General features: G+C 56.7%; 11 protein-coding genes and 2 non-coding genes across 13 annotated transcripts; 8 read left to right on the top strand and 5 right to left on the bottom strand.

Moving 5' to 3' along the window:
• Window positions 1-229: 229 nt before the first annotated feature.
• On the top strand, window positions 230-1,279 carry B0H64DRAFT_330185 (uncharacterized protein; the record flags this gene model as incomplete). Its single annotated transcript, XM_062800920.1, has 1 exon — window positions 230-1,279. The coding sequence occupies one exon, from the start codon at window positions 230-232 to the stop codon at window positions 1,277-1,279; it is 1,050 nt and encodes a 349-aa protein (XP_062655075.1).
• Window positions 1,280-1,419: 140 nt separating this feature from the next.
• Window positions 1,420-2,629, bottom strand: B0H64DRAFT_247894 (protein-tyrosine phosphatase-like protein). Its single transcript, XM_062799950.1, has 2 exons — window positions 2,411-2,629; window positions 1,420-2,251 (listed from the first exon to the last, which is right to left on the bottom strand). The coding sequence occupies exon 2, from the start codon at window positions 2,170-2,172 to the stop codon at window positions 1,561-1,563; it is 612 nt and encodes a 203-aa protein (XP_062655074.1). The 5' UTR covers window positions 2,173-2,251; window positions 2,411-2,629; the 3' UTR covers window positions 1,420-1,560.
• Window positions 2,630-4,013: 1,384 nt separating this feature from the next.
• On the top strand, window positions 4,014-4,762 carry B0H64DRAFT_409283 (uncharacterized protein). The gene has a single exon (XM_062804707.1). It carries the CDS (start codon window positions 4,293-4,295, stop codon window positions 4,662-4,664), a length of 372 nt encoding a protein of 123 aa, XP_062655073.1. The 5' UTR covers window positions 4,014-4,292; the 3' UTR covers window positions 4,665-4,762.
• Window positions 4,763-4,862: 100 nt separating this feature from the next.
• Window positions 4,863-6,010, bottom strand: B0H64DRAFT_409282 (Indoleamine 2,3-dioxygenase). The gene has a single exon (XM_062804706.1). The coding sequence runs from the start codon at window positions 5,982-5,984 to the stop codon at window positions 4,941-4,943; it is 1,044 nt and encodes a 347-aa protein (XP_062655072.1). The 5' UTR covers window positions 5,985-6,010; the 3' UTR covers window positions 4,863-4,940.
• Window positions 6,011-7,299: 1,289 nt separating this feature from the next.
• Window positions 7,300-9,743, top strand: B0H64DRAFT_427114 (UEV domain-containing protein; the record flags this gene model as incomplete). Its single annotated transcript, XM_062805766.1, has 4 exons — window positions 7,300-7,374; window positions 7,712-7,799; window positions 7,873-8,111; window positions 8,166-9,743. 4 exons carry the CDS (start codon window positions 7,300-7,302, stop codon window positions 9,405-9,407), a joined length of 1,644 nt encoding a protein of 547 aa, XP_062655071.1. The 3' UTR covers window positions 9,408-9,743.
• A 268-nt stretch (window positions 9,744-10,011) lies between these two features.
• B0H64DRAFT_435876 (uncharacterized protein) lies at window positions 10,012-11,151 on the bottom strand (the record flags this gene model as incomplete). The annotated part of the gene is made up of 1 exon (XM_062806159.1): window positions 10,012-11,151. The coding sequence occupies one exon, from the start codon at window positions 11,149-11,151 to the stop codon at window positions 10,138-10,140; it is 1,014 nt and encodes a 337-aa protein (XP_062655070.1). The 3' UTR covers window positions 10,012-10,137.
• Window positions 11,152-13,534: 2,383 nt separating this feature from the next.
• On the bottom strand, window positions 13,535-14,999 carry B0H64DRAFT_377745 (fungal pheromone mating factor STE2 GPCR-domain-containing protein; the record flags this gene model as incomplete). The annotated part of the gene is made up of 3 exons (XM_062802541.1): window positions 13,535-13,582; window positions 13,844-14,133; window positions 14,207-14,999. The coding sequence occupies 3 exons, from the start codon at window positions 14,997-14,999 to the stop codon at window positions 13,535-13,537; spliced, it is 1,131 nt and encodes a 376-aa protein (XP_062655069.1).
• Window positions 15,000-16,974: 1,975 nt separating this feature from the next.
• B0H64DRAFT_446197 (carbon-nitrogen hydrolase) lies at window positions 16,975-18,257 on the top strand (the record flags this gene model as incomplete). The annotated part of the gene is made up of 8 exons (XM_062806897.1): window positions 16,975-17,040; window positions 17,191-17,232; window positions 17,317-17,603; window positions 17,661-17,739; window positions 17,788-17,862; window positions 17,923-17,946; window positions 18,006-18,181; window positions 18,236-18,257. 8 exons carry the CDS (start codon window positions 16,975-16,977, stop codon window positions 18,255-18,257), a joined length of 771 nt encoding a protein of 256 aa, XP_062655068.1.
• A 691-nt stretch (window positions 18,258-18,948) lies between these two features.
• On the top strand, window positions 18,949-19,059 carry B0H64DRAFT_t157. The gene has a single exon. It is a non-coding gene; the product is annotated as a tRNA-Leu (tRNA).
• An 833-nt stretch (window positions 19,060-19,892) lies between these two features.
• B0H64DRAFT_330196 (carbohydrate esterase family 3 protein) lies at window positions 19,893-20,706 on the top strand (the record flags this gene model as incomplete). Its single annotated transcript, XM_062800923.1, has 3 exons — window positions 19,893-19,992; window positions 20,044-20,405; window positions 20,461-20,706. 3 exons carry the CDS (start codon window positions 19,893-19,895, stop codon window positions 20,704-20,706), a joined length of 708 nt encoding a protein of 235 aa, XP_062655067.1.
• Window positions 20,707-21,416: 710 nt separating this feature from the next.
• On the top strand, window positions 21,417-23,380 carry B0H64DRAFT_469327 (glycoside hydrolase family 7 protein). The gene is made up of 3 exons (XM_062807794.1): window positions 21,417-22,269; window positions 22,348-22,396; window positions 22,464-23,380. The coding sequence occupies exons 1-3, from the start codon at window positions 21,713-21,715 to the stop codon at window positions 23,106-23,108; spliced, it is 1,251 nt and encodes a 416-aa protein (XP_062655066.1). The 5' UTR covers window positions 21,417-21,712; the 3' UTR covers window positions 23,109-23,380.
• Window positions 23,381-23,616: 236 nt separating this feature from the next.
• Window positions 23,617-25,370, top strand: B0H64DRAFT_330401 (uncharacterized protein; the record flags this gene model as incomplete). Its single annotated transcript, XM_062800936.1, has 3 exons — window positions 23,617-24,330; window positions 24,406-24,789; window positions 24,873-25,370. 3 exons carry the CDS (start codon window positions 23,617-23,619, stop codon window positions 25,368-25,370), a joined length of 1,596 nt encoding a protein of 531 aa, XP_062655065.1.
• An 818-nt stretch (window positions 25,371-26,188) lies between these two features.
• B0H64DRAFT_t152 lies at window positions 26,189-26,260 on the bottom strand. Its single transcript has one exon. It is a non-coding gene; the product is annotated as a tRNA-Glu (tRNA).
• Between the last annotated feature and the right edge of the window lie 521 nt (window positions 26,261-26,781).

Here is a 26,781-nt window from a genome sequence, read left to right as displayed (position 1 = left end):
TCGGGCTTCAGGCTGGGGGAACCACGACAGATCGTAATGCTACCTAGGTACCTAAGTATAAGATAGACGATGGCTGTCAACATATCTCGCGTATTGAATCGCAATGTCGCTTGCCAGCTTTGCTGGGTTGATGGCCCATCTGGCCAACCCGCTCACTTTCGCCTCTACCTTACCTACCACCTATGCAACGATGGGTTTTTTTCGCCATCCTGTCAGCACCGTGGCCCTGATGCTTGCCCTGACGCAAAGTGTACAGGCGATCGTACGGGACTACAACCAGTTTAAAACATGGTATCCGCGGTTCGGCTTCATCTTCGACAGCATTCTGCATCAAAACTGTACGCGGGAATACGATATCTATCTCTACGGAACCGAGAGCAATGTCAGCACTCCGTGGGACGCGGGAGGAGGAGAGTACTCAAGATACACGCTGCCTGTCATCCAGTGCCTCATAGAGAATTCCTCTGAGTTCACCAAAGCCAGCCTGTCCGTCTCACAGCTCGTCCTCGGCCTTGCACCCACCCTTCTCACCCTGGCCGGAGCCAGCTCGCTCGAGATGTCGCTTCTCGCTGTCATTGGCAAGCGACCGCTACTCACCACCATCTTGGCCATCGGGTCGCCCGCTATCCACATGAGCCGAGCCTTCGACGCATACGAACCCAGCGAGGTCCTAGCGGCAGAGCGGGCCAGCCGGTACCGCCAGAACTGGGACACGTCCGCGTCCCGCCTGCGCCGCTACGGCGGCCGGTCAGTAGTGGCCTTTCAGTACGTCCTCGCCGCCGCGGCGGCAGCAAACGTCTCCATCGTCAACTGGGAACTCGGCACCCAGGCAATAAACATGCTCACGCCCAGCTTTATCTACTACCCGCTGGTGTGGACCTTTATTGGACTTGCTGTGCATCTTGTTGGCGCTGGAATTCTCCATATCCGGGCCAGACGTCTGCCAGCCTCGGAATGGAGCCTCCGGCACCATAGCATCAAACGCTATTTCGCCCTCGAGTTCACCCTTTTGGGGAAGCAGGAAAACGGTGGGCCTGTCTGTATTCAGTGGGCTGATGAGTCGGTTCTTTTTCTGGCAGCTTCTTGGTTTCACTCGCTGCTCTGCCTTGTCCACCTTGTCTTTGGCACCATCGTCTTCTCGGGAGTCATGTTTATTGCACCCGAGGATGCATTTTTTATTCTTGTTCGCTACGCTGCCTCTTGCTTAATCTGTAGGGTTATCCTAGTCTTCGAAGTAGCCGGGCTGCGGGAAGCTTACAATCGCCCCAACACATGTTAAGTAGAAGTAATTAGAAGTTGAGTTCCCCCATCCAGGAATAGCAATATCTAAAAAGGTCATTCTTTCTCGATACTCCATAGTACATTTTAGCTGCCCGAATATCATACCTGCTGCACTCGATCTTCATAATAAATTGGCGTGGAGTCAATACTAACGCATCATTTTGAAGCTCGTATGGTGGTCTGGTCACTTGTATGAGACGAATCTGGGCACTCACAATTGCCATTGCCGTTCATAGTCCCGAGCCGCAACCTCATCTCCTTCAAGTTCAACCCACTCTCCTAGCTCACACATAGCCTCTTCCTTAACCTTTCCTTTCTCCGTTCGAGATAGGCCTGATACGGATCTTTGGCCGTCTTTGCGTCGCTATCCTCCCACATCTCATACGCAACTTCCTCCCACACCCTCAACTGCTCCATAAAATTCGGACTCGGCCGCACCTCCTTCCTTTTCCCCTTGACGTACTTGAGCGTCTTGTCCAGCCCCTTTCGCCACTTCCTCACCAGATACGCCACCACTACCGTCGGCGACCGCGACACCCCCGCGATACAGTGCACCAACACTCGTCTGCCCACTTCGTGTTGGGCATCGATGAAGTCGCATATCTGCTGCAAGTGAACAAGCAAATCCTGAGTGTCTGTGTCGCCAGCGGGGACGATGAGGTGGTTCTCGGCTGGGATCAACGCGCGGTATTCCTGCAGCTCCCACCGGGGATTGTTGTCCTCGATGACGGACACCACGGCCGAGATGTCATGCTCCTGGAGTGTGGGGATGTGGTATGACGCGACCACGTTACCGAGGAAAAGGTTGGGGATAATTCGGGAGCATGATGTGAATCGTGCTTCGTGGTCATCCTCCTGTGCTGGATGTGTGGTCGGCTGTGTGGTCGGCATGGTGTTGCGGGGTAGGGGCGTTAGAGAAGATGCTAGGCTGCACCGTTCTTATCGAAGTTGGGGGCGCTTAGGTACCGACCTAAGGTACCTTGACTCGTCAACGCTGTTACAAGTTGAAGAAAACGGATTCCTAGATTCCGAAGTTAATACTTTCTCGAACTAACTACAGGTACCCAAGACTAGAACGTTTATTGGAGAGTGGTAGGGTCCACTAATAGAATTGGAGGGGGCGAGGTACTCAGTACTTGGCTGTGACCAAGCGCCCTGCACTATCAAGACACCGGAAAATGGCGCCAGAACAGCAAGTTCTACATTTAATCTGTATTAAGTTATAGGAGTTGAACTTCTCTGGTGTTTACGGGGTGGGGGGGAATGCCGATGTAGAAAACGTCTGGAAGTATTTAGTAGCCGACAACGCTCTTGGGGACTGCCGTTCCTTCTACGAGAGGAAAAGCCAAGACTCGTGGAGGAAAGGGCAGTTGTTGACTGAGCCTCCGCCTCCAATTCAGTTTGATCAAGCACGTGCCAAGGCAGTGGTGGTCCGTGCAGCAGGGTCCGTGCGTCCCGTATCCCTGCTCGCCCAAAATTTCGGCTTCTGCATCGCCGCCAGGGTCCCGCCACGACCAAGACCTCTCCATCCATCGCACCCATCGCGCAAGATCACCAGCCGACCAGCTCACCATATCACAATGGCTCCCAAGCGTCTCGGCGGCTCGCGCCGCTCCTACAACCCCATCACTGGCGTCTACAATGCGTTCGTTGTCTCCGAGAACGCCCCCATTTTTCGCAGCGTCGCTGCCTTTGGCGTGAGTTGCTACCCATCTTCGTGATATCAAGACCCCGCTAATCGATGAACAGGTCGCTGTCAGTTTCCTAGCTAGCGGGTTTGCCGGAGCCATCCTCTGGTTTGTGACCCCTCCGCCTCCCACGCGATTCCTGTATTGACCCATTTTAGCCCCGAGTAACCGACCGAATATCACGATCCCGAAAAACGAGGAATACGACGATGCGGACGGATACATGTACGAGACTTGGAAGACTATTGTACGATACAAACTAGATGGACCGGATGCTCGGATATCGGATTATCTAGTAACTCATGGGCGGCGTTTGGCGGATGCAATCTCGATGCGCATACACGATACCTCTGTTCTTCGTCATCCATCATTTTCGTGCAGGCCCAGCGCTCCTTGGGTTAAGAACCAACCCACTCGGGCCGCTCTCATAAACCTCTCTCCCGAGCTTTTTCCGTCCTTCAAATTACGAAAGCTTGCTGGGTGGAACGGGGGGGACGACCAACGGCTCCCGCAGACCATGACCACGTCTCAGGTCGAGGTACCTAGATTGGCACCTGTAGACGATGGAGACGATGGAGACAACAAGCCGCCGCCTAGGACATGGTCCCGGTAACCCAATTAACCCGTTTGTTGCTGCAGAATTTCTTGAGCCTTACGCTTTTAGAGCCCCACGCAATTGCCAAAAGGTTTCTTAACCCAAAGCTTTGGTACTCCTTTGTTCCGTTGTGGGATTCATGGACTAAACAATGTGGCCCGTCAAAACTGATGCACCTCCCACGCCTGTTCAGCCAGCACGGAATAAGTTCATTGTGGCCAGTTCTTCAGCAAAGCGGTATAAAACCTACTCATCGGAGACATCTTTGAACGCCGCAAGACATGCCCGACCCCCAAACCACACCACAACCCACACCCACCTCCATCCAAACCACCACCCAACGCTAACCAAGCAGTATGTCTTCCCCAAACCCCAACCCCAGCATCACCCCACGCCCCAACCACCCACCCACCCCATCCATCTCGTCATGCTCAACCCACTCCCTCAACCCCAACGACCCCCGCCCCCCCAGCAGAGCCTCCCACCGCTCCGACACCTACCCCCCAAAGTTCCGGAACTCCTCAGCCTTCTTCCGGCCCGACTCCCGCGCCTCCTCCCAGCCCCGCGCCAACCCCGTCTTCCAGAAGCACCAGCAGCAACCACCACCGCAACACGACCCGCGCGCCAGCGAGGGTTCCCGCCTCGGCGGCTACCACGGCGGGTATGACCGGCTGCCGCCCTCGGGCGCAGACGCCGAGCCGTCACGGCTGCCGTTTGTGGAGCCGCCGATGGAGTATGATGATGACCAGGTCAGTGATCAGGTCAGTGACGGTGGTGAGAGGAGGAATGGGAGCAGGGGGAGGCAGGTGCTGCGGGTGAACCTGGAGACGATGCCGACGGCGGCCAAGATGGGCCTGTGGCTGATGGGGACGACGCCGCGCAAGATGGCCAAGGCGGCGCGGGCGCAGCAGGAGAGGAGGGAGAGGGAGCGGGAGGCGAGGCGGTTGTTGAGGGATGTGAGGCGGGTGGAGGAGGAGGGGGAGGAGCAGGAGCGGTTCCGTAGGGGGAATGATGTGACGGCGGATGAGAAGGAGGAGTGGGAGAGGGAGTTTCAGAGGCTGGGGATTAGGGACGATGATGGGGTGGCTTTGGCTGCTTGATGGGGAGAGTGGGTAAGCTAGAACATGTGAGTGTGTCTTGTTACAACTTGTTTGTTTTGTCTGCTTTGCTCGGATTTCACAAATTATAAACGTTAGAACGGAAAATATACTTTTTAGTACAAGGACTAAACTGTGCCGCATGGATAGTGTTGTCTCTTTTTGTGATCATTATGAGTGGATGACAACGGACATGACATATGTTGGTCAAAAATGCTATTAGCGATATCGCTTTACTCTGCTAACGCTCTAAACTCCCGCTCTCAAGTTCCTCTACCCCTAGTAATTACAAATGCCACCGACGTCATCATCCATAGTCCAGCTGCCCGCCAGCCCGGGCACCGTCACCTCCTCCGTGTTCGCCGCAACCTCGAGGCCGGCCCCCTCCTCGGGCTTACCGGCGAAGAAGTCTCCCTGGCCTTCGGTCCGCGGCTGGCGGCTCATGAACCGCTTGGTCCACTCTTCGACGGCAGGCTCACCCGTCTCGTCTCTCGCCTGCTTCAAGAACGATATCAGCGCGGTGCCGCCGGTGCCCTTGAGGTTCTTCTTGCCGCCGCTCGCAGCGTCCGGCTCCTCGGCGTGGTACGCAATACCCGGCGCCTGGGGGCGCTGGCGGGAGCCGGTGGCGAGGTTCACCCTGCGACGCGTGGCCTCCGGGCTGCGGCTGCGGGCGCGGACCTCGCGCGAGGGGATGACGATGTAGCGGGTGACGATGGCGATGTGGCGGTCGCGCAGGGCCCGCAGCATGGACAGGCAGGCGTCATAAGCGACGGCCAGCGGGCGGTTGGCGCTGTTCCGCTCGACGTAGTCACGTAGGTTGGCTACTGCCTGCACGTCGCTGAGGAAGCGCGCATGCGGGCCCGGCATGTACCGGCGCATCTCGGTGATGAAGTTGTGGTTGGGGGGCGGCGCGCGGCCTTGGCGTTCCGTCTCCTCGCTCCCGGCGCCCTGCGGCTTCTTCTCGCCCGTCGGGCGGTGCTCAATGCCCAGAACAATGTCAAAGAACTGGAAGAGGCTGCTCTGCGCGTTGCTGCCACCAGCGTACTGGCTGTACGTCTCTTTACCGGAACCATCTTCGTAGATGACACCGTGGGGTAGGCCGGCGTCAGTCATGTTCTTGCTCCCAGCGAGAAAGGGGCGGATCCGGTGGTAGAAGATGTGCGGGTCACAGCTCTCGTGCATACGGTGCAACAGGGTGGAAAGGTCATCCAACCGCTCGGCGAACGTGTTAAGGCAGCTCGTCACGGTGGTGGCATCGTCCTCGCGGGCGGCGGCGATGGCGGTGAGCATCAGAGGGATGATGGGGGCTCCGCGGGCTTCCATGGCCACCGAGACGAGGTAAAACCACGACTCATCAAGCGAGCCGGTGAACGTCGTCAGGGTGGCGAGGTTCTCGAGATTATCGATCTCCTCGTCCATGAAGAGCGGCTTGAAGTTCCACAAGCATACCGCGGCGTAGGTGGCGACGGGCGGCACCTCGAGGTGCTCAGCGATCTCCAGCAGGGGGACCGAGATGGGGGCCGGCAGGCGGTCACTGGGGCTGTCACCACCCCAGATGTAGCCGTGAGCCATGAAGCATAGCAGCATGTAGGCTCTGCGCCATTCTGCGTCATGTTCCAGACCGATGGTGGAGAGCACTGGGAGGCGATCGACGACTCCACGCAGCCGCCTGCTGAGGATGAGGCCCTGCAGGTTCGCGACGATGGCCTCCCACTTGTTGTAGTAGGGGTCCGGGAGTCGCGTCAACGGCAGGACGTTCGGGAGGAACCCGTGGGCTGGAGAGATTCCATAGTCGGCCAAGACCGGGATTGAAGGAAGCATGCCTTCCGCTGGGGGGACGGGCCCGAGGGGGAGGAATAAATTCGCTGGAGTTTAGATGCTGTTTCTTATGGCTGTGGAAATAAGGACAAGCCAATTCGCTTGCTACTAGCCAATGCGGAGCGGAAAATAATGTTGCTGATTCTTAGGCGATTGAGGTTAAACGAGAAGAGTCCTGACGCAAGGAGTATACAGAATGAGTTCTGTAATACTCCTCAGCCGTGCGAGAACTGGGATGTGGCGTGGGCATGTAAAAGAGTTGGGAAGGAAAAATTCAGTCCAGGCCGGTGTTTGGGAAAGGAAGGAGGGATGATGATGAGTCGAGCAGTAGCGGCCGCAGACTCTGGCTCGGAGGAGTGGGCCCCCTTTGTAATCGCCAAACCTCAGACGACCAGAAAGTTCGCCCCTCTTCAGGGCTGTTTCGTTTATCCTGGCTGTTCCACTTGCGGCATCGGGTTTCTAGAAACACTAATCCTGTTCTTCCAATTGTGGCATGGTGGGGAACGGGGAAAATATCGCAGTCACAAAGAGTTGCTGTTGGCCGATTCTGAGGACCTTTCCGTGCCTTGGGCCGACAACGGCCGCGGCCGGGCCGAGAGTGTGACCTCTGCCATTTTGCGCGTCATCCGGCATTGCCGCGTATTCCGGCTGGTCGCGGGTTTATCGGGCTTGGGCGCAGGATGTTGAAGTATCAGTCATGCTGGTAACGGAATAACATTAAACGTGTTGAAACTCGAAAGGTGTCAATGTCAATGTCAATGCAGCGTCAACAAACCGGGGTTCATGGTCGCGAAACTGCAGGCGAACCCAACCCTTCGTCATGTGGCGCGGTGTGCATGTGGGGTCACACGAGGAAGCGCGCCACAGTCGATCCAGGGTCGACCGCAGCAAGACCGTCAGCAACCGAATTGGTCGCGGCAGGCAAGATCTGGGGAGCTTGGGCCACCTCACCGCCAAGCACTGACTTCGTCATGGCGCGCCAAGACACGCGATCGGAGGGGCTTGGCACCTCCACACGGGAGCATTGCGCTGCTGTTCGTAGGCTGCGGCAACAAACACATCTCGACAGTGAAGGCCATGCGTCGATAGCCCCGTGCCGCAGCCGCACCAGCCAACATGGTGGTCCAACAACATGTGCTCAACTGGCTCTACAGCGTCCTAACAAGTGTGCGCCGCCCGGACTCGCTCATCGATCGAAGCCAAGAAGCTGACCCCTCTCCTCCTCCCACCAGGAATATCACGATGTCAATCGAACCTACAACGATGTAGCCCAAGCGCTGTCACAGTATCCATCTCTGTCGCCGAGGACTGATGTCCACAGTATGAAATCCGCAATCCCAGCTTGGTGTTTCTCAACTGTAGCCTGTGGCCCCGGTTAACAGTGCGTTCACAGCGTTCCCCGACGGCAACTCTGCCCTGCTTCTCCATCTCTCGGGGACAATACCGGTCCTGTTCCGCGGCGCAACTTACCGTTTCCCGATATCGATATGGGTACCGCACGCATACCCGCGCGAGCCTCCCCTGGCCTACGTGACCCCGACCGAGACCATGGTCGTCCGTCCTGGTCAGCACGTTGACCCACAGGGTCAGGTCTATCACCCCTACCTTGTTGGCTGGTCGACGTTTTGGGATGTAAGTTGTGGTATATCGCCGGAGAAAGGATACGGAGCTGATTTGTGACGGAAGAAATCTACTATCCTGGACTTTCTGGCTATTCTACAAGACATCTTCGCCAAGGAGCCCCCGGTTGTTGCCCGCCAACAAGGGCCACCTCCTGCCGCCCGACAAACACACACACCGCCTCCCGTACCTCCGCTGCCGCCCGACCTCGCCCCGAGACCTGCCAGCGGAGTACAATCCGCGGCACCGGACGATACAAGACCACCCCCACCTCCACCAAAGCCGGGGCCCCAGGTCGCATCTCAACCGCAACCCTCTCCAATTCCCGTTCAACAGAGCGGACCCCCAGTCCCCCCGCCTCCGCCAAAGGTGGGCGGCCAACCGAGTCACCATGCACCCAACGGGCAACCGATGTCGCGTCAGGAACCCCCGAGACCTGGACCCTCGCGTTACGAGACAGCCCCTCCGCTGCCGCCCCAAGGACCACAAGCTCCACTGGCGCAAAGGGGACCCTTATCCCCCCCCGCCCAAAATCCCCCTCCTCAACGCCCTCCGCAGTATCAAGGGCCTCCGCCAGCCGGCTTCCCACCGGGTCCCCAGCAGGCCCCCGTCCCACCGTCCGACCCCCGGCACATGGCAACCTTCAGCCACCCTCCGCAATACAACACCCCTCCGCCAACCTGGCAACAACCCCCGCCGCCCGTTCAGCCCCAACCGAAACCCAAACCGCCCCCTCCTCCCGACCTCATGGACGACGACCTGACGCTCGCCATCCCCTCCCCCTCAGCCGTCCCCGCACCACCCATCCCCCCCAACCCCGAAAAGGACCACCTCCTCCACCAGCTCGCCCAAACCCTCTACATGCACCGGCAAAAAGCGCGCGCCCAAAACACCACCTCCCTGCAGGGCCTCCACGCACAGCGCGCCGCCATGCAACAAGCCATGGCAACACTCCAAGCCGAGTCGGCGCAGCTGACGCAGCTGACCGCACTGCTGACATCCAACACGGCGATCCTGCAGGACTCGCTGCGGCAGGCGGACGGGGTGATCGAGGGGTCGGCGAACCACCCGGAGCCCGACATCGACGAGCTGCTGGTGGCGCCGACCGTCGTGGGCAACCAGCTGTACGAGCTGGTGGCCGAGGAGCGCGCGCTCGCCGACGCCATCTTCGTGCTGGGCCGCGCCGTCGAGCGCGGCCGCATCGTGCCGCAGACGTTTGCCAAGATGACGCGCGGGATGGCGAGGGAGTGGTATCTGAAGAAGGCTTTGGTCAAGAAGATTGGGCGGGGGATGGGCTTGGCTGAGTAGGGGGGAGTGGGCGGAAGTTGAAGTTGTGGAAGAAGGGTGCTGAGGGACAAGAGTGGGGATGATGTGAATGTGTCATGAGCATGAGGTCCAAGGATTATGGTCGTCTGTAGAAGGGTTTAAAAAATATCAAGGCCGTCGAAAGCACATGCCTGTCTGTTTCTCGATGACAACAAAGTTGACGCAACGCCCGCTTCCTCGCGCGTCTACGTCAGGTTTGGCGAACGAGATCCAGGAACACTATTGCTTTCCATTTAAGCTTGAGCTTCGACCTCCGCGTTGCTGATGTAACCTAGACCATAAGAAAAGACATACAAACAATACACCAATCTCCACACTACCACCAAGTCAACAATACAACTTCCTTCTCATGTCATCGTAAACAAACCCATAACCTCAGCCAACCCCCTGAATAACTCTACAACCTCGCTCTCGCCACCACCAAACCCCCATGGCCCATTCCAATCCCAATGTCCATGCCATGTCGCAGTTCAAGCTTCATATTATGCTCCAATCCGCACCCTATGCCATACCCCATACCATGCCCCATCCCAACCCCCACACAACCTCCCCACCCTCTCCCCATCTCCCACCCCCAACTACGCAACCCAACCGGCACATCCAACGCCCCAATCCGCCCCAAATCCAACACCCTCGCCGGCCGCGGATGCACCAAATGGCAGTCATGCAGGCCCACCACCACCACCGGCAGCGACACCGGCGCAGCAGCGTCCTACCCCCCGCGGCCGCGGCCATAGTCATACCCCGCCGCGACTCCGCCCATTGACATCGCCGTGGCGGGCCGGGATCTCGCTTCCTCGACCGCATCGTCAGCAGGGACAGCGCCGAGCCATTCCCCGCCGTAGCCCCCGGCCACAAACCCACGGTCATCCCCGTCCACGGGCGTGGTGTTCACCAGCGTGGAATACGACAACCCCGAACGCCCCGAAGAGCTGGCTTTGCGCGCCTGGGCTTGGGTCTGCGTCTTGAAGCGGCGCCCGATATCCAACGCGACAGCGGCGGCGCGGCGACCCCATGAGACACCGGCGCTAGTCACGCTCGCCGTTGTGCTTATGTTTGTGCCATCATTTGCGTGCTGAGTGCGGGATGTGAGCCGGCTGTTACATGCCGGTTCTTGGGTTGGCATGCCGTTGATCTCGTGGGTGGGGATTGGTTGGGTCCTGTGGAAGGGTCGAGGGGCGATTTTGGCGGTTTTGTTCAGGAGTTCAATGGAGGGGGTTGCCCTTGGTCCGACCGGGGTGGCTGTTGCGGAAGGGAGCCGGCTCTCGGAGTTCTTGCTGGATTTTGAGATCTTTCGGAGAGTCGCCTTGAAGGAGAAGCTTGACTCTCGCTTCGAATCGGTAGAGACAGCTGATGGTGAGCCAGCCGCGGCGGGAGTTGGTCGACGGCGCTTCTTCAGGACGGGAATCCTTGACTTGGGTTCTTTGCGCAGCTTTCTACGACCTGTGAGAGACACTGATCGTAGCGTTTGGGACGCGAGCCTGCGCTGCCATGTTTGCCTCTTTTCCACGTGCAACTCCTCTTCAACGGAGCTTTCCGATGGTTCACTCCCCTTGACTCGAGACATGGGTCGGGCGCTCTCTTCAATGCTGGGCGGGCGCCCCATGTTCTCAAACAGATTAATTCTGTCTTTCACCGGGGACTCTCCAGATTCGGCTATGTCACTTCCAAAGATCTCTAGGAGATCGTCTCCCGACCGCCCTTTGGAAGAGGCATGCGCTGACATCCGGGTTGAGCCGCGTGACCTTACGCCACGGTGTATCAAACTCTCTGGGGAAGAGCACTGGCGTATGCTGCTACGAGTGCTCGCAGCAATGGTCGTCGGTACAATCATTGGGAGGCTTGGGCTGGACTTCAGTGATCTCCTATCCCCTCTCGTTCTCCAGTGCTGAAGGTATGGAGAAGTCATTGGCGCCCCTGTCGTCCCTGTGGAAATCTCCGGAGAGTTGACAGAATCTGCATCGGGTCCCATTCCAACTTGTTGTATCCTTTTGTTCGGCAATATCGCTTGCGCATTGCCACTCGAGCCGGGGCAAACGGGGTGGTCTTCGACAGAACCCGTCCTTGACAGCAGCAATGGTTCTGAGTCTGATGAACCGGAGCCTGAGGCGCCCACCAGGGTTTGATCGGTACTGTGGTCCTGTTTGGGCGCTCCATTCCTCCGATTCATAGTCCGTGACAGTTCATTAATGAGGCTTGCTCGAAGACCCCTTCCCCCAGCCTGCCGAACGGTGACTGCTTTTGCGCGTTGCCGGGCATGCGTTTTATTTCGCGGCTCAGGGATTCGAGTTGGCGAACAAGCCATGTCAACACTATCGAGGTCACTGGGCTGCCCATCCAGCTGTGGCCTAGAGCGCCGTATGGTTGACTGACCTATGGATCTGGGCGGTATCTCGGTACTGGGCGGCCGTGGTAGCTTCGGCGTATCTGGGAGTAAGGGACTAGACACCTCATCCGGCGTCGGCCAGTGTCCTGGGTCAAAGGCTCGGCGCAGATCCGCGACACTGTGGCGTTTATATTGGTTTTCTTTCGGGTGTTGATGACCAGCAGCTCGATGGCAATCAAGCTCCGTGATTTGCAATGCCTGACGAGCGCGCGCATCGGGAGACCGTGTCCCTGAGACTGGATGGGTGGGTGCTAGGAGTGGGTCGGTGCTGCGGAGGGTTGACTCTCTTCGTGGCTTTTCATCATGATTGAGCAGCGTTGTCGCAGACTGCGTAATGGCGGGCTTGCCAGCGGCTTCCGAGATCACCACATGGCCTTTACTGGGTCAGAGCTGTATCCAATACGGAGTCGAAGTTTTTACACTGACCTGTTTGTGCCTCGAATAGCTTCCTCCTCTCCGCAACCGACAACGGGGCCCTGCCTCCCCGACCTTCAGCGGCGCGAGCTGCCCGCTGCACCGATGTGGTTAATTCTTTCGAGTCTGTAACAATGGGATCCGTTCGAGACTTCGGAGACACCTAGTCCCCGGACGTGCCACAGTCCTCCGGCCTTTTGGGCGCCTGATCCGTCTTGGCCTCCTTTTCTGTGTTTGGGCTGGACGGACCCTCGCGTATCATTGCGGCTAAGCATACGGTTGCTGCGGTGGTTTTATCGGTGGGGGCCTTGTCACTTTCGACTAAACAAGCAGCGAGTCGCTCAGGCCTGTGTTCGTTTGAGACAACTTGGATATCAGCCGGGGCGCTGAACGTAGCCAGTTGTGGAGGGACCAGATCAGTGGGTTGGCGATGAAGTGTTGCGTTAGCGTTACCGACAGCGTCGAGCATTTCGAATTTGGCCACGAGAGCGGCAAAGTGAGGCGTTGTCTGTCTGCCGCAATCGGTCGTTCCCCCCTTTTTCGTTCGGTTTGGTCGATGTGTCTTCGCGTCGGGGTAGAGATGCTTGCAAGCGGAAGGGCGGTTGCTCTGCGGGCTCAAATGACTCCTGCGTGATACTCGTAGAGGTTCCGGTTTTAACTTCAAATCTGAAAAGTCCCGAGTGGGCGGAATGCCCAGGCCTTCCATAGGCTGAAGTGGTGTGTGTCGTCGTGCTGCGTTGAAATCTTCAGGCTTCCACTTGGACTCGGGGGCATTTTGAGACAAGAAAGCCGGGCATCGAACCGAGAGGTTTCCACGTCCCATCCACAGCTAGGTCGCGCAGCCCAAAAGGGACGGGAAAGAGCACTCCGTTGTCCCTCGCAGAGTGGCTTGGGGGAAGGTGCCCCTGGAATTGAGGCGGAAAGAACATCACGCCTTCCCGGGCCACTCTACGTCTTTGGCAGTGTTTTTTGAGTCCCGGTCGGCTTTTGAGGGTTTTGGGACCGAACAACAGTACCAAGACACCGGTGCAGATTGGAATCGACAACGATGATCGATGAACAAGATGTGTTAAATGAGGGCAAAAATGTACCAGCCCAAGAAATGGTAATTACAATCTGCCATCCACGGCCTGTGAAGAAAGTATTGACGAAGGAAACCAGCGCGCAATCCTCGATGATCAACTTGGTCAGCGCCCAACCCGAAAGAAACAACCTGGAACTCTGGCGCCATGCAATCTGAAGTTTCAACAACCCACCCGCCTCCCTTGCCTCACCCACCCAACTCCATCCCCAGCTAATTACCCCCGACCTAAACCACCTCAGCCTCCTCCACCGCCCGCTTAAACAGCAACTCCGCCTAAGAGCCACCGCTAGCAGTCGGCAGCAAGCGCTCCTCCCTCCGCTCAATGCCATAATCCACCCTCACACCACCACCAATACCACCACCACCCCTCTCCAAATCCACCCCCATCATCTCCCCCTCCCCCATACCTCCCCTCCCATCCACATGCATCACCCCCCCCTTCTCCCCCACTGACGACGCCTCACTCCCGCCCGCAGCAATATGCGTCGACACATTCCCACGGCCCCCACCCCCACGATGCACACCCCCGCCCACACTCGTATTGCTGCGCACGCTAGTCAGCAGCGGGCGGCGCGCGCTCGTCGCCGTAGTAGTGCCGGACAGCGCGCCGCGGGAGAGGGCCGACGATCCTCCCGCGCCGGAACCCGTGGTGTTGGCTGAGGAGGAGGTGTCGGCGGCGCAGTGGCCCGTGCCGAACCAAGCTGGGTTGGCGAGGCGTTGGGCGACAAGGGTGCCCAGGGGGAGCACGATGATGACGGAGGTTTGGGTTATGGAGCCGGGCTCGAAGCGGTCCCATTGGACGAATTCGAGGGCGGCGAAGATTACTGTTGAGGGGGTTAGTACGTGGGTGGGGGGTGGGTGGTGAAAGAGGTGGTGAAGGTGGGGGGGAGGGCTTACCGGGAACGAACATCAGGATGCCGTTGGTGATGACCAGCACGTCCATTGCCTTGAGGCCCTTGAGGCTGGGGAGGATGCTACGGTTGGTCCACATGTGCATGACGAGGCGGATGTTGAAGAGGAAACAGAACCAGCAGATGGAGGCGGTGATGAGACCCAGGTACGTCTGGCGCACCCAGTCGGCGATCTGGCTGATGTCGGCGTACAGGATCGCACGCGTCTGGATCACCGTCGTCATCATGTTGAACGCCACCGTCAGCAGCACCAGCACGAGCGACAGCGCGGCGGCGGGGAGCTTGTAGAGCGGGCCCCAGAGACGCAGCATGGACCAGGCCTGGATGGAGAGCGCGGCGAGGATGAGGACCGTCACAGGCACACTGAGGACGGTGGCGGCGGCGCTGAGGTAGAAGTCGGAGCGCGGGACGACCGTGGCGTCCTGCGCGACGATGACGTACAGGTCGACCCACGACGTGACGAAGAAGACGGCCAGCAGCACCATGCGCGCCGTGTTGAGCGCCAGCGCCGCCACGCTCACCAGCGTTGGCAGCCGCCGGAACCGCGCCCGCGGCGTCATGCCCAGCACCACCACCAGCGTCATGAAGCAGGCGCCGATCTGTGTGCCGTACAGGATCGAGAGCGATGTCGCCTGCAGGTAGATCTGCGTCACGTTGAAGGTGTTGAAGGGGACCGGGGTGCTGCCGTCCCCGTAGAGGAGGAAGGACGTCTGGTTGAGCGGGTCGAACGGGGTGGCCGGTGGTGGCAGCCCCGGTGGCGGGGATGTGGTGTTGGACATGGTTGTGTCGTTGGTGTTGAAGAGAAAGGGAGACAAAAGAAGGGAGTTTGAGAGGTGCAAGGTTGGCTGGTGATGGGTTTGTCGCGGAACTGGTGTGGTGATGAGTTCTGGTGTCTCAGAGGGCTCTGTTGATGGCTGTTGGAAATGGGCACTTGAACGGTATATGTCAGTTTGATGTTGACGGAGGCACGATGAGAACCCTCCGAGCCATGTTCTGAGAATTGTTGATGGAGATGATAGCAACACAGCGGCTGAGATTGAGCTGGTCGTTTCGGACATGAAGGATTTCCTCAACCAGCCGACCCCTATTCTGCTGAGCTGTCCTCAAAGAACAATCCCAAGATCCAGACCGGACCAGGCCATCTCCCCTTCGGCACCGACTCACTTTTGGGTGGGCTATCTTCAAAGAATACCATCATCCATCAGACGTAGCATATTGCAGGGGACAATGAGAAGTGGTGAGCGGTGGGCCATTCAGGTGGCTAAGCGCGTCCCGCAATAGTCGTCCTGTGTTGGTATTGTCCTTTGCCGCGCTCTTCGTATTGTTCTCGAAACGGACCCACACCTGGCCGCGCCGCTGATCGCAGAACATCTGATAAGTCGGGGGAGCACGTCTGGATCCTGGATACATTTTAATTCATCACAGGAGGTGGCAGAAAAATCAGTTTGGAGCTAGTTGTGCTTGGGAGGTTTGTGCAACCTGGCAGCCAAGTTCCGCAACTTCCGACGGGGATCTCGCCGAGGTTTTGCTCGGCATCATCCAAGGTCACCGGTATCACTTTTTGGCATGGAAGCCAACTCTGGTATTTCCAGCCTGCTATTTTGGGATCGGAGCAGAGTCACCACAGAGAGCCGGCACATCCCATCACAGTTCGCCAACCAGGGGTGCAGCGGACTTTGGGGTTGATGCCTCAAAACTTGTTCACTCCCTGTCTGCGTATTGCCCGCAATGATCTGTCTTCCTGTCAAAAGTTGTGACTTCTGTCTGACCCCAGTCCCACAAAACTCTTGTGTTCAACGATGCATGAAGCTCAGCCGCGTGTCCCACTATTCGGATCTCCGGGCTGTGCAACAACCGGGGTCGGAGGGAGAGACAGGTGTGGGGGAGAGGAACCGGTCCGACAGCAAACGCGATTCTACAAGGCCTGTGTCGGAAGTAGCGCTGTAGCATTGCAGGATGCATCATCATGCATGGCCAGGCGCGCTTGAGGATGCCCGACCTTGACAGATTCGGCTCTTCAGCGAACCCCAGGGCATCATCCTAGCCGCGCGAATGCCGGTGACAGGCAAGGGAACCGGTGGTACGCCAATGGGCGTGGTTGTGTGTGCGATGGTCGATTAGGGCTGCAGGCTGCAGCACTGCAGTTTGTGGCTTGCGGATGCCGACATGACGACCCCATCCCAGGAGGGTTGCCCCAGGCGGGAAAGCTGGGCAATCATGAATTCACGACAGTTCCGAGACATTCCGAACCCAACCTTGCGTCTAAGGATGGATGGGTCTTGGTCCCGTGAAGGTATGCCATGTTCGTCAGTGGTGTTGCTATTGTGACATCTAGGGGAGAACGTGCTTGGCTGGTAAGATTACCCAGATCGGGGTGTTGTGAAGGCTTATTGCGACCGCAGCTGTGTTTCTCAAGTGGGCTCGGGGGAGAAGTACTCAATAAACACTGTGCTGTCAGCAATGTTGACCCAGAAACCATTCTTAATGGCACGTATGCATTCGGCTAAGATGACGAACCAGTGGGTATCAAGCCATGATTCCTACTAGATTCAGTCCCGTTCAGAGAGTGTTTTTCCGTTTTGGTGCCTGGGTGAGGTTGAGAGTTGGGAACCAAGCCCACTGCGGAACACAGTGTCGAAAATTGCGTGCTGCCGTCAGCCTGTGCGGGGATTTCGTCGTCTGACCTTGTTTTCCTTCGCCCACCCTCACCGTCCACTTTGGAATGCTCTCACTGTTGATCCATGAAATACCAAAATGACGGACGAAAGTGGACAAGTTAACCCCTCTAACAATTCGAAAAATGACAGGGCGCGGATAGTAGTAAGCCACGACCCTGGTGTCTAGCGAGAACGACTTCCGACTCTTCTCCTTTCTCCTGAACCCGCACGCCTTTCCAGCTGACACCCTCTCTGTGAGCAGGCTGTAGGTCAGCTAACATCGACCTCTCACATCACCCACAATCTTACCCAGTGCCGCACCCTCGTCGAACAAGCAGCCCAAGCCAGCGCCCAGGTCAGCTCCATCATCCATGCTCACTTTCCCAACCATCCTCTCTCACTGCCATCTCAGACATCATGCTAACCACCTCCACATCAGGCCCTCTTCCTCCCCGAAGCAAGCGACTACATCGCGGGCTCCGCAGCCGAAAGCATCCGCCTAGCCCAGCCCGTCGAGCAGAGCGAGTTTGTGTTGGGCCTGCAGGACGAGGCGCACCGTTGGCAGCTGCCCATCCATGTCGGCGTGCACGAGCCCACCCTAGACGGCCACAAGCTCAAGAACACTGTCCTGTGGATAGACGAGCGCGGCGAGATTGCGCATCGGTACCAGAAGATTCATCTGTTTGATGTGGATATCGGGGGAGGGCCGGTGTTGAAGGAGAGCGAGTGCGTGTCTTTGAGTGGTTGAGGGGCTGGTTGTTGGTCTGACTGTGGTGTGTTTAGGTCCGTCGAGAAGGGAATGCGGATTGAGACACCGTTCGATACGCCGGTTGGGAGGGTTGGGTCGACGATATGTTTCGATGTGGGTACTCCGCACTGCCGTCGTCTCTCGCTGGCTGACGCCGTGTAGCTGCGCTTCCCCGAGATTAGCCTCGCCTTGCGGCGTCTTGGTGCCGACATCATCACCTACCCCTCCGCCTTTACCGTCCCCACCGAGAAAGCGCACTAGGAGGTTTTGTTAAGGGCGCGAGCCATTGAGACACAGTCTTACGTCATTGCTCCCGCCCAGGTACGTCCTTCTATGTTGTATGTTGTTGGGCCTGCTTGCTGAGTGCTGATGCCGCATAGGTCGGCAACCATAACGAGAAACGGGTAAGCTACGGCCACAGCATGATTGTCGACCCGTGGGGGACAGTATTAGTCGACCTTGGGGACGCCAGTGATGGGCCCAAGATCGGTACTGCTGTGATCGACCATGACCTGCTGCGGAAGGTCAGGATGGAGGTGCCGTTGCGTAGGCGGACGTAAGTTCTAAGCTTGCAGTGTTGGTCATCTGGCTGGTCCTAACACTACCGCAGAGACGTCTACCCGGAAGTTTAACGAGTGCAACCTCGCCATCCCGCCGTTATCGTAGTTTAGCCTTGTATGTCTGATCGCCGTTGATATGTCCGTGAAGACTGAATTGTCACTTGCTCAACGACCCTCCAGAGCCTGTTGATTACACATGGACTTCTTATTTTTACGTGATACACGGTAACACGTTGCCATGTCACGTCTCCTTGGCAATGACGATGGCTTGACCCTTGGAAGTGTGGCTTTTCCATGGACAAAGTCACAATGCCCCCTTACCACTGTTCATTCACATCAGTATGCCCACGGTGCACCCATTTCGGAAGTGGGTTGGGGCGAGTGGTTTTCAGTCGGCTGCACGTGAGTCCTGACACTTCCGTCAAAGCCATGCGAAACCGCAAACATGGCTATTTTGATGGCCGTCTTCGATCTTCACGTTTACGCGGTGGAGCGGGTCCCAGGGAAGGTTCCGATGTCGGATAGTGCCCCTGAATGCGGATTCCGAGAACAATCGATGCCATGTTTCCAATCACTTTTGATCACTTCGAGTGCAAGCTGAATCGAAATACTTGTTCAGGCCGACGATACGTTAATGCAGGCGGAGAATGCCATATGTGGTTCCAACCATCAATATCCACCCTGATGCATGTCAACTTCCACACCCTCCCCAAGCTGGCTCCTGTTCTACACTGATGTGGCTCGTCTCCACAACGGAATTCACGGCAACTTGGCCGAGTGGTCTAAGGCGACGCACTCAAGGACTACCTTCCCCTAAAAAAGGGGCTGCATTGCGTTCTCGCAAGAGGCGTGAGTTCGAATCTCACAGTTGTCAGCACAGAATGGAACTGCTCACAGAGTTTCCTGTTCTCTTTTTGTTACCTTTGGACCCTTTTGTCGTGTTTCATTATTTCCTTAGCTAACTTCGGCGGCTATATCTGACTCCTTATCCCGGGTGATCGGATTCACTAGAACGGCCCTCAGCGACCCCCTACCAAGAACACTCAGTTCGACTCAAGTAGGGAACGACAAAGCATCGAATTGTTGCGCAGCATGGGGTCTCCTTAATGAAGGCCCCGCACCGGCCCTACCGGATATCAATCAATCCTCGGTTAGAGTTCCGAACATATGGTGGGTGCATGACAGGTTGACAGTTGCGGACCCGTCCGGTAATTGTGCCATTTATCCTCATCTGGCGAAGGGAAAATTAGCACCAATGGTCGTCCAGCTTGGCTGCCAGTCCTATGCGTAAAGACTCGAAACGGCCGAAATAGGCGCGGAACAGTAGCGTAGTCCGCTCTCTGAGCTCCCCTCGCCCGACCAAGGACCTGGTATAAACCCGGTAGATAAATACGTGCATCTGGCATCAATCTGACCGTCACATCCGGCCGTCTGGAAGGCGCTGAATGGGCTGGAGAGCGGTGCGGCTCTCGGCCACGGCAATCTGATGGTGTGCTAGTGCTCAGTTAGGATACGCGTACAATTTAGAGTGCTTCTTTTCTGCATCTAGAAGGAAGTGTACTTGCCTAGGATTGACACCGCCTGTTATCCGAACCATGTTGTTGGGATATAAGAAGGAGCTTCATGCCGCAGAAAGCGCCGACTGGACCATATTATTTCTCCAATAGTAGCACAGGTCCCAAGTGTGTATAGCTAAGAACCGCAACCATGCACGTGTCGGGTATCCTTTCAGTCTTCAGCCTGGCCAGCCTGGCCCTGGCTAGCCCGGTGGAGATCGCCGAGCGTCAAGCCCAGAAGCTGAAGATCAGTAAGCTGTCCTTTCCGAGCGACCGAACTCACCCCCCTAACAAGACACTAGTGCCCCTCGGCGACAGCATCACCGAGATAACCTGCTGGCGGGCCTTCGTGTGGGACCAGCTCGCAGAGGCCGGCCTCGCGGACCAGGTGCAGTACGTCGGGTCGCAGAACAGCAACCCGCAGAACTGCCGGCCCACGACATCCAACTGGGACCAGCACCACGAGGGCCACTCGGGCTGGCTGGCCGTCGACATCGCCAACAACTACCTGACCAACTGGCTCCAGACCACGCCCGCCGACATCGTCATGTTCATGCTCGGCACCAACGACGTGGTGCGCGGCAAGACCACCCAGGATGTCATTGACGCGTATACCAAGATGGTCGGCATCATGCGGGCATCCAACCCCAAGACCAAGATCATCGTAAGTCTCCCGGCCACCCCACCACCAAACCCGAAAACTAACCTCGCACTGCTAGGTCGACCTCGTAATCCCCCTCTCCTTCTCCAACGCCGCCATCCAGGCCATCAACGCGCGCATCCCGGAGTGGGCGGCCGGCCTCAGCACCGAGGAGTCGCCCATCGTCGTCGCCGACTGCTACACGGGCTTCACGACCTCCATGTTGCGCGACGGCGTGCACCCCAACCTGGAGGGCGACCGCGTGATTGCCGACCGGGTCGGGCCGTTGCTGCTGGATTATGTTAAGGAGGCGTTGGGAGTGTAGAGGGTGGTGGAATAAGGCGGGGTTGGTTGGGGAGGGTGTTGTGGGATGGGGTCGCGGGAAGGAAGTGGTGTGTGTGGTTGGGTCTGGGGTCGTGAGGTGGTGGTGGTTCCAACGGTGATGTAGGTATTGGGGCCTGGGCCGGGGAGACCTTCGTGCCCGTTGATGGCCGGGATGTGGTCACGTCGCCCGCCATGGGGGTTTTGCGGGGGAGGGTCGCCCGGGGGAGGCTAAAATTGATTCCCGGGAGATACTACCGGCTGTTGTAACACGACTCCTTGACAACTAAGCGCCCCAATCCGAAGCCGCCGTTCTCTGCACTCCCAATATACGATCATCAGGAACAGTCGTCGGTACCGTATGCAGCACCGTTGTTCCCGGTTGTTCGGTTTGGTCTTGAGCGCAACGCGGACCTCATCGCATTATAAACGCAGTTTTGATGGAATTGATTGGCGATTTAATGAGCACTTTGTTAGGTAACCGGCCCGTGAGCACGAATAATTAAGAGCAGACCTTTTATCAGCTCAACTATTATAGGGACACCGTCGCAGGTCCGACTAATGCTTCCCCAACCCCACAAGACAACTCCACAACCCGATAGCAGCCAAGTGTCTCGGTATCACGGAAAGTGGTAATTCCTCTGGAGCTCACTGTCACGGTGGGAACGGACCGGCAATAGCCGTGGATCTCGATGCCTCGTTGACCAATAGTGCCGAGTGCCTAGAGAGTAATAGAGAGTAACGGAGGTGAGGGCGGTTGGCTCCGACGTCATCGTCGGGCCGGGGGCCGGACCCGTCCCGGTCTCTAGGCCCCGGAGCCAACAACTCCCCCTCCGGCCTCCAAGAACGGCGATCCAACTCCCCGCCAAGTAGCCGGCGGAGGCCCGCCGTGTATCCCCTGTTCCTAGGAACCCCCAGGGTTAATCTGTTATTAAAATGGGGGTTCACCCCCAGCCATCCATCCACCTCTTCGACGCTCCCATCCCTTCATCACAAGTCGTTCAATCATCATGGTTTACACGTACCCGGGCTTCCTCGCCCTTCTTCTGCCTGCTCTCGCAGCCGCGCAGCAAATTAGCACCGCCGTGCCCGAAAAGCATTTGAAGCTGCCGACTCAAAAATGCACACTCAAGGACGGGTGCAAGACCTTCGAGACGGCTGTGGTCCATGATGCCCTCTGGCGCAAGCTTCACAAAGTCGACGACCCTAGTACCCCGTGCTGGCTCGGCAGTCCTGACTGCACCGACGTGGAGGCATGCGCAAAGAACTGCGCGCTCGAAGGAGTGGACTATGCTGTCCGCGGTGTGGCCACGGAGGGAGACGCCATCACACTGAGCCAGTTCGTCAAGGCCCCCGATGGAAGCCTCACCGTCGGTAGCCCGAGGGTGTTTCTTGTGGCTCCCGATGGAAAGAACTACGAGCCTTTCAAATTGCTGAATCAGGAGTTCACCTTTGACGTCGACTTGTCGAAGTTGGTGTGTGGCATGAATGGCGCTCTGGTTATCGGCGAGATGGACATGACCGGGGCACGGAGTGAGCTGAATCCCGCTGGTGCCGAGTACGGAACGTCAGTCTCCCCATACACATCCTGGAGGCTATTCCTTCTAGTTGGTTGATGAGTTCCAAAGCTGACACTCCCTCAAAGTGGCTACTGCGATGCCCAGTGTGCGCAGCACGACTGGATCGAAGGCATAGTAAGAGCCCATCTCCCTGCCCTACCTACCCTGCTTAACCCCCCTCGCATTCTCACAACTCGTCTAGGCAAACATCGACCACAAATACGGCGCGTGCTGCAACGAGATGGACATATGGGAGTCGAATTCCCTTTCTCAAGCACTCACACCCCACTCGTGCAACATCACGGGCCTGTACAAGTGCACCAGCGAGGAGGAGTGCGGCCAGGACGTCGGCGTGTGCGACGAGTGGGGATGCAGCTACAACCCATACCTGAACGGAGCTCACGACTACTACGGTCCGGGCCTGAAGGTCGACACGAAGCGCAAATTCACCGTCAAGACGATATTCGTCACCGACAATGGCGAGGCAACCGGCACGCTGACCGAGATCCAAAGAGTGTACATCCAGGACGGCAAGGTGATCGAGAACCAGTCCACGACCGTCGGAGGCGAGGAAGTGTCGGCCATCACCGATGGGTACTGCAACGCGACCGCGTCGTGGTTCCAGCAGCGCGGTGGGTTGCCGACTATGGGAGAAGCGATTCAGAGGGGCATGGTCTTGCATATGGTCATCTGGAATCACCCCGACACTTTCATGAACTGGCTGGATAGCGGTGATGCTGGGCCATGCAACGCGACCGAGGGCGACCCGGCATTCATTGAGAAGAATCACCCGGACACGGCTGTCACTTTCTCGAACTTCAAATGGGGTGATATTGGGTCGACTTAGGGTATGTAACATGAAAGCTCATGTCCCAGATTAAGAGCGTTCAATAACAGTACCACCTTTAGCAGAAGGTCGACCACCCCCGCCCTGCCTAGATTGAAAGCATATTTATAAGGATGCGCCCAGGTGCCCGACGTACCACAGCAGCATGGAGGTCAAGTCACACTGCATGTTTGTAGCCTGCAGCCGTACCTAAATGCGACGATCCTTGAGCTGGCAACTTTGAGGGGTACTTGCCGCCTCCACATTTTCCCTCCAACGGACACTGGATGTTGCGTCCCGTGTTGAGGTACGTGGACGGGGGAACGGGGGAGGGGGAGGGGGAGGCGGGGAGGGGACGAAAGCCCTATAGGAATACTCAGCCCCCCCGGGCCCCTCCCGCTTCAACGTAAAAGGTTTTCTTCCCATTCATGATTTCGGGATAAATTCCTTACGTTTGCCTGTTCTTTCGACCATAGTCAGATTGCCTACGCTTGTTATTACTCTGTGTGTAGTCTCCATCCTATCCACGATGCACGTCTACGTTGGAAAAGTCAACTGGTATGACTACGCGAAAGACGAGTGTATCACGATCGTCTTCCCCGCCGGTTTCGCCGTCAACGACCCCGTCTGCGCCTATTGGCAATGGACTGTTGATACCAACGGTAACAAGAAGAGCAACACTACACAGCTGGGCCTGATCACCAGCGTGACCAAGACAGCCATAGAATATGGCGTACGCTTCGCTTTCGATTATTACGCCTTCGAGGGCGTCGTATCGGAAGGCCTCAACACCTTGTCCCTCACCATGTCCAACCCGTCGGGTGACAAAAGCAATGTCTCGCTCTCTAAGCGACATGGCGATGCTGTGCGCATCCCTACGACTTCGGTCTTCACCGGAAAGCTTCACTGGTTCGAGTACAGCCAAGACGAGATGGCAACGCTAGTGATACCCGGCGACGTAGCCGATGGAGAGCCCGTGATCCTCAGTCATCAGTGGACAAAGGACGGCGAGGGGAACCCCAAGGCCAACCATACCGTGAGCGGTACTATGACCGGTGTTCAACCCAAGTCGGACGGCACTGTGAGCGCGCAATTCAACGATGGATACTATACGTACAACTTTACGATGAATACAACTGGCACCAACCTTCTGCTCCGTATGGCAAACCCGTCCAACGACCGGGACTCGAATGCGCCTTACTCTCTGAAGCGGACTGACTTCAGGGACACGAACAAGAAAAAGGTGAGTACCTAGGTATCTTACCTCTTACCTACCTCTGTCTTCAGAAAGTGCCACGCCAGCTAACGAAGGACGCAGGGATTGATCTTGCGTTTCGGGACTAGCACTGACAATGGCATCTTCACAGTGCAAGAGATGCTTGTCGAGCGTCTGGGATTTGCAGAGGCCAACGTCGAGATGGTGTATTTTGACGTCGATCCAGCCACAGGACCGAAGAGATGCACCCTAGGGCAGGACCCGCCCACGGCGACGAATTTCAAATCCAAGTTTGCGCAGCTTTGCAAAGACGCAAGGCCCGGCGATGTACGGTTTTTGTATGTCGACGCTCACGGCACGACATTTCCCGACGAGGAATCTGGAGAATCAGATGGTATGGATGAGGGTTGGATTCTTGCCGAGAATGAAGACGGTACTCGGAAGGAGGTGGTCAGTGATGACTGGCTGGCTGATGCCATCCGAGAGGTAAGCGTGCTCACTGCTATGGACCTAAGTTAGCCTTACTCGTTGCGACGTCTTATAGCTTACCATTCCGGCTACCCATCTAGAACCTCGAAAAAGGGGTCAACCTCACTATCTTAACCTCGTCATGCATGGGTGGCGGGATGCTTGACAAGCACAGCGCGACGCCGGGGGTCCTGCTTGCAGGTTGTCACGAGACGCAATTCAACGTGAAGGCGCTCAAAGGCAGGGATCCGTGGATGGTTGGTATCACGACGGTCATCAAAAACAATATCCGTCGCAAGCGGGGCATCCCAACTTACTCGGTTCTCTTCAACGATGCGAAGAAGTTTATAAAGGCACAGCTCGCCAACGGCCAGCTCGGCAAAAAGTATCAGGGCCCAAGCCCCAACGAGTTGGAGCCGATCCCAAGAGACGAGGCAGCGTTTACAAGCCACCAAGACCCGCAGCTGATCTTCGACGCTGGATATATCGACCCGAACGAAGAGAGGTTCCTCGTTCCGTTTGTGTTGCCGACGAGCGGGGAAGCTACGGGAGACGCGAGTAAATACCCGCGGGACGAGTACCCACACGATGAGCTTTGAGGACTGTGCCTGTGCAGGACGGTGTCGGAAATGACGGCCCAAATTTAGCCTTAGCTTTTTCTTTGTCTTCGATTTTCCTAGCGGCCAATTCGCAATCTCTGCTTCTACATTAACGCGTCTGATAATATTCACTAGCCCTCGCATGTCATTGAGTGTCCTTCTATAGTCGCACGTGAAGTGGACATTGAATTGGCGCCTGACATGGGAGCCATCATTTAGCTCCCCTCGAAACACCAGGACCACATGCATACATCAAGGCCAAGGCCATGATTTCTTACGGCCATTGGCAGCTGAACAAATCTTCCTACCCCGTAGAGGTGAGGTCAACTATCGTTTCTCCATTCAGCAGGGAAAGCCGATAAACTGACCGAGACCTTGGACTGTAACAGATGCAGTGGCGCCGGCTCGTGGCCAGTACCGTACCTAGGCCAATGGCATGTGGACATAGGATGTATGGGGGCTCTTAGCTGCATCGCGACCAGAATAGCGTTTCGGCCGACTCTCCCGCCGTGGTACACTCCCCTCCTTCTGTGGCGCTAGAGAACTTGCATCCCGTTGTTGCCGCCGACGTGTCCGTTAACTATTTCCCGAAGACAGTATTTCTCGAGAACTAGGTTCCTCAGACCCTTAATAATTTGTTGAAATATCGACGTAATTACATCCTATGAGTCTAAGTATAATATGAGAATAGGAAGACTACAATATCTAGTTCATAATACGCTTTGATTAACAGCTCCTTTATATAGACGAATTCTATATTCTAAAAATAAAACTTGTAATTACCCTACTTAACTCAGTAAGTGATAAAAAATGTACAACTCCGGTACGGGGAATCGAACCCCGAGCTTCGCGGTGAAAACGCGATATGTTAACCGTTACACTATACCGGATATAACCGCGCTAACCCGTTCTGGAATGCGATTGGCTGGCGGGAAGGTGCAAGCTTTGATCTGAAAAAGGAAAGAGCAGCCCATGTGAAACTGCCGGATTAGGAAATAGCATCCTCAACGACCCTGATTGTCACTTCCCGCATTGGCAATCGGATAAAAACATTGCTCGACTGAAACTATTTCTCAGTTTACGTCGCTCCTTGGTCGGATTGTAAAGACCGTGAGTAACAAAGTCAGTCGATAACAATTACGGGAATGTCAAACAAATACAAACGAGTATGTAATACGAATACCACTAAACCGTCCGCCCGAACCACCTCTCGTGGCTCAGACACTCACTATGAAATTAAGTTAAAAGCCATACATCTAAGGACTAGCCCGACACATATACAAGTTTAAAGTCTCTATGAATTACCAACTGGGTGGTTAAGACTTTAGGAATATAAAGTATGGCTGTCTTACATTCTGTTCCGGCCCTGGGTGGGGCTTCATGTAATGAAGGATCCAATGGCGTGGACGGG

This window comes from Chaetomium fimeti, assembly GCF_033439085.1.
Source record: "Chaetomium fimeti strain CBS 168.71 chromosome Unknown B0H64scaffold_9, whole genome shotgun sequence".
NCBI lineage: Eukaryota > Fungi > Ascomycota > Sordariomycetes > Sordariales > Chaetomiaceae > Chaetomium > Chaetomium fimeti.
This window is presented reverse-complemented; position numbering and strand designations above follow the sequence as displayed.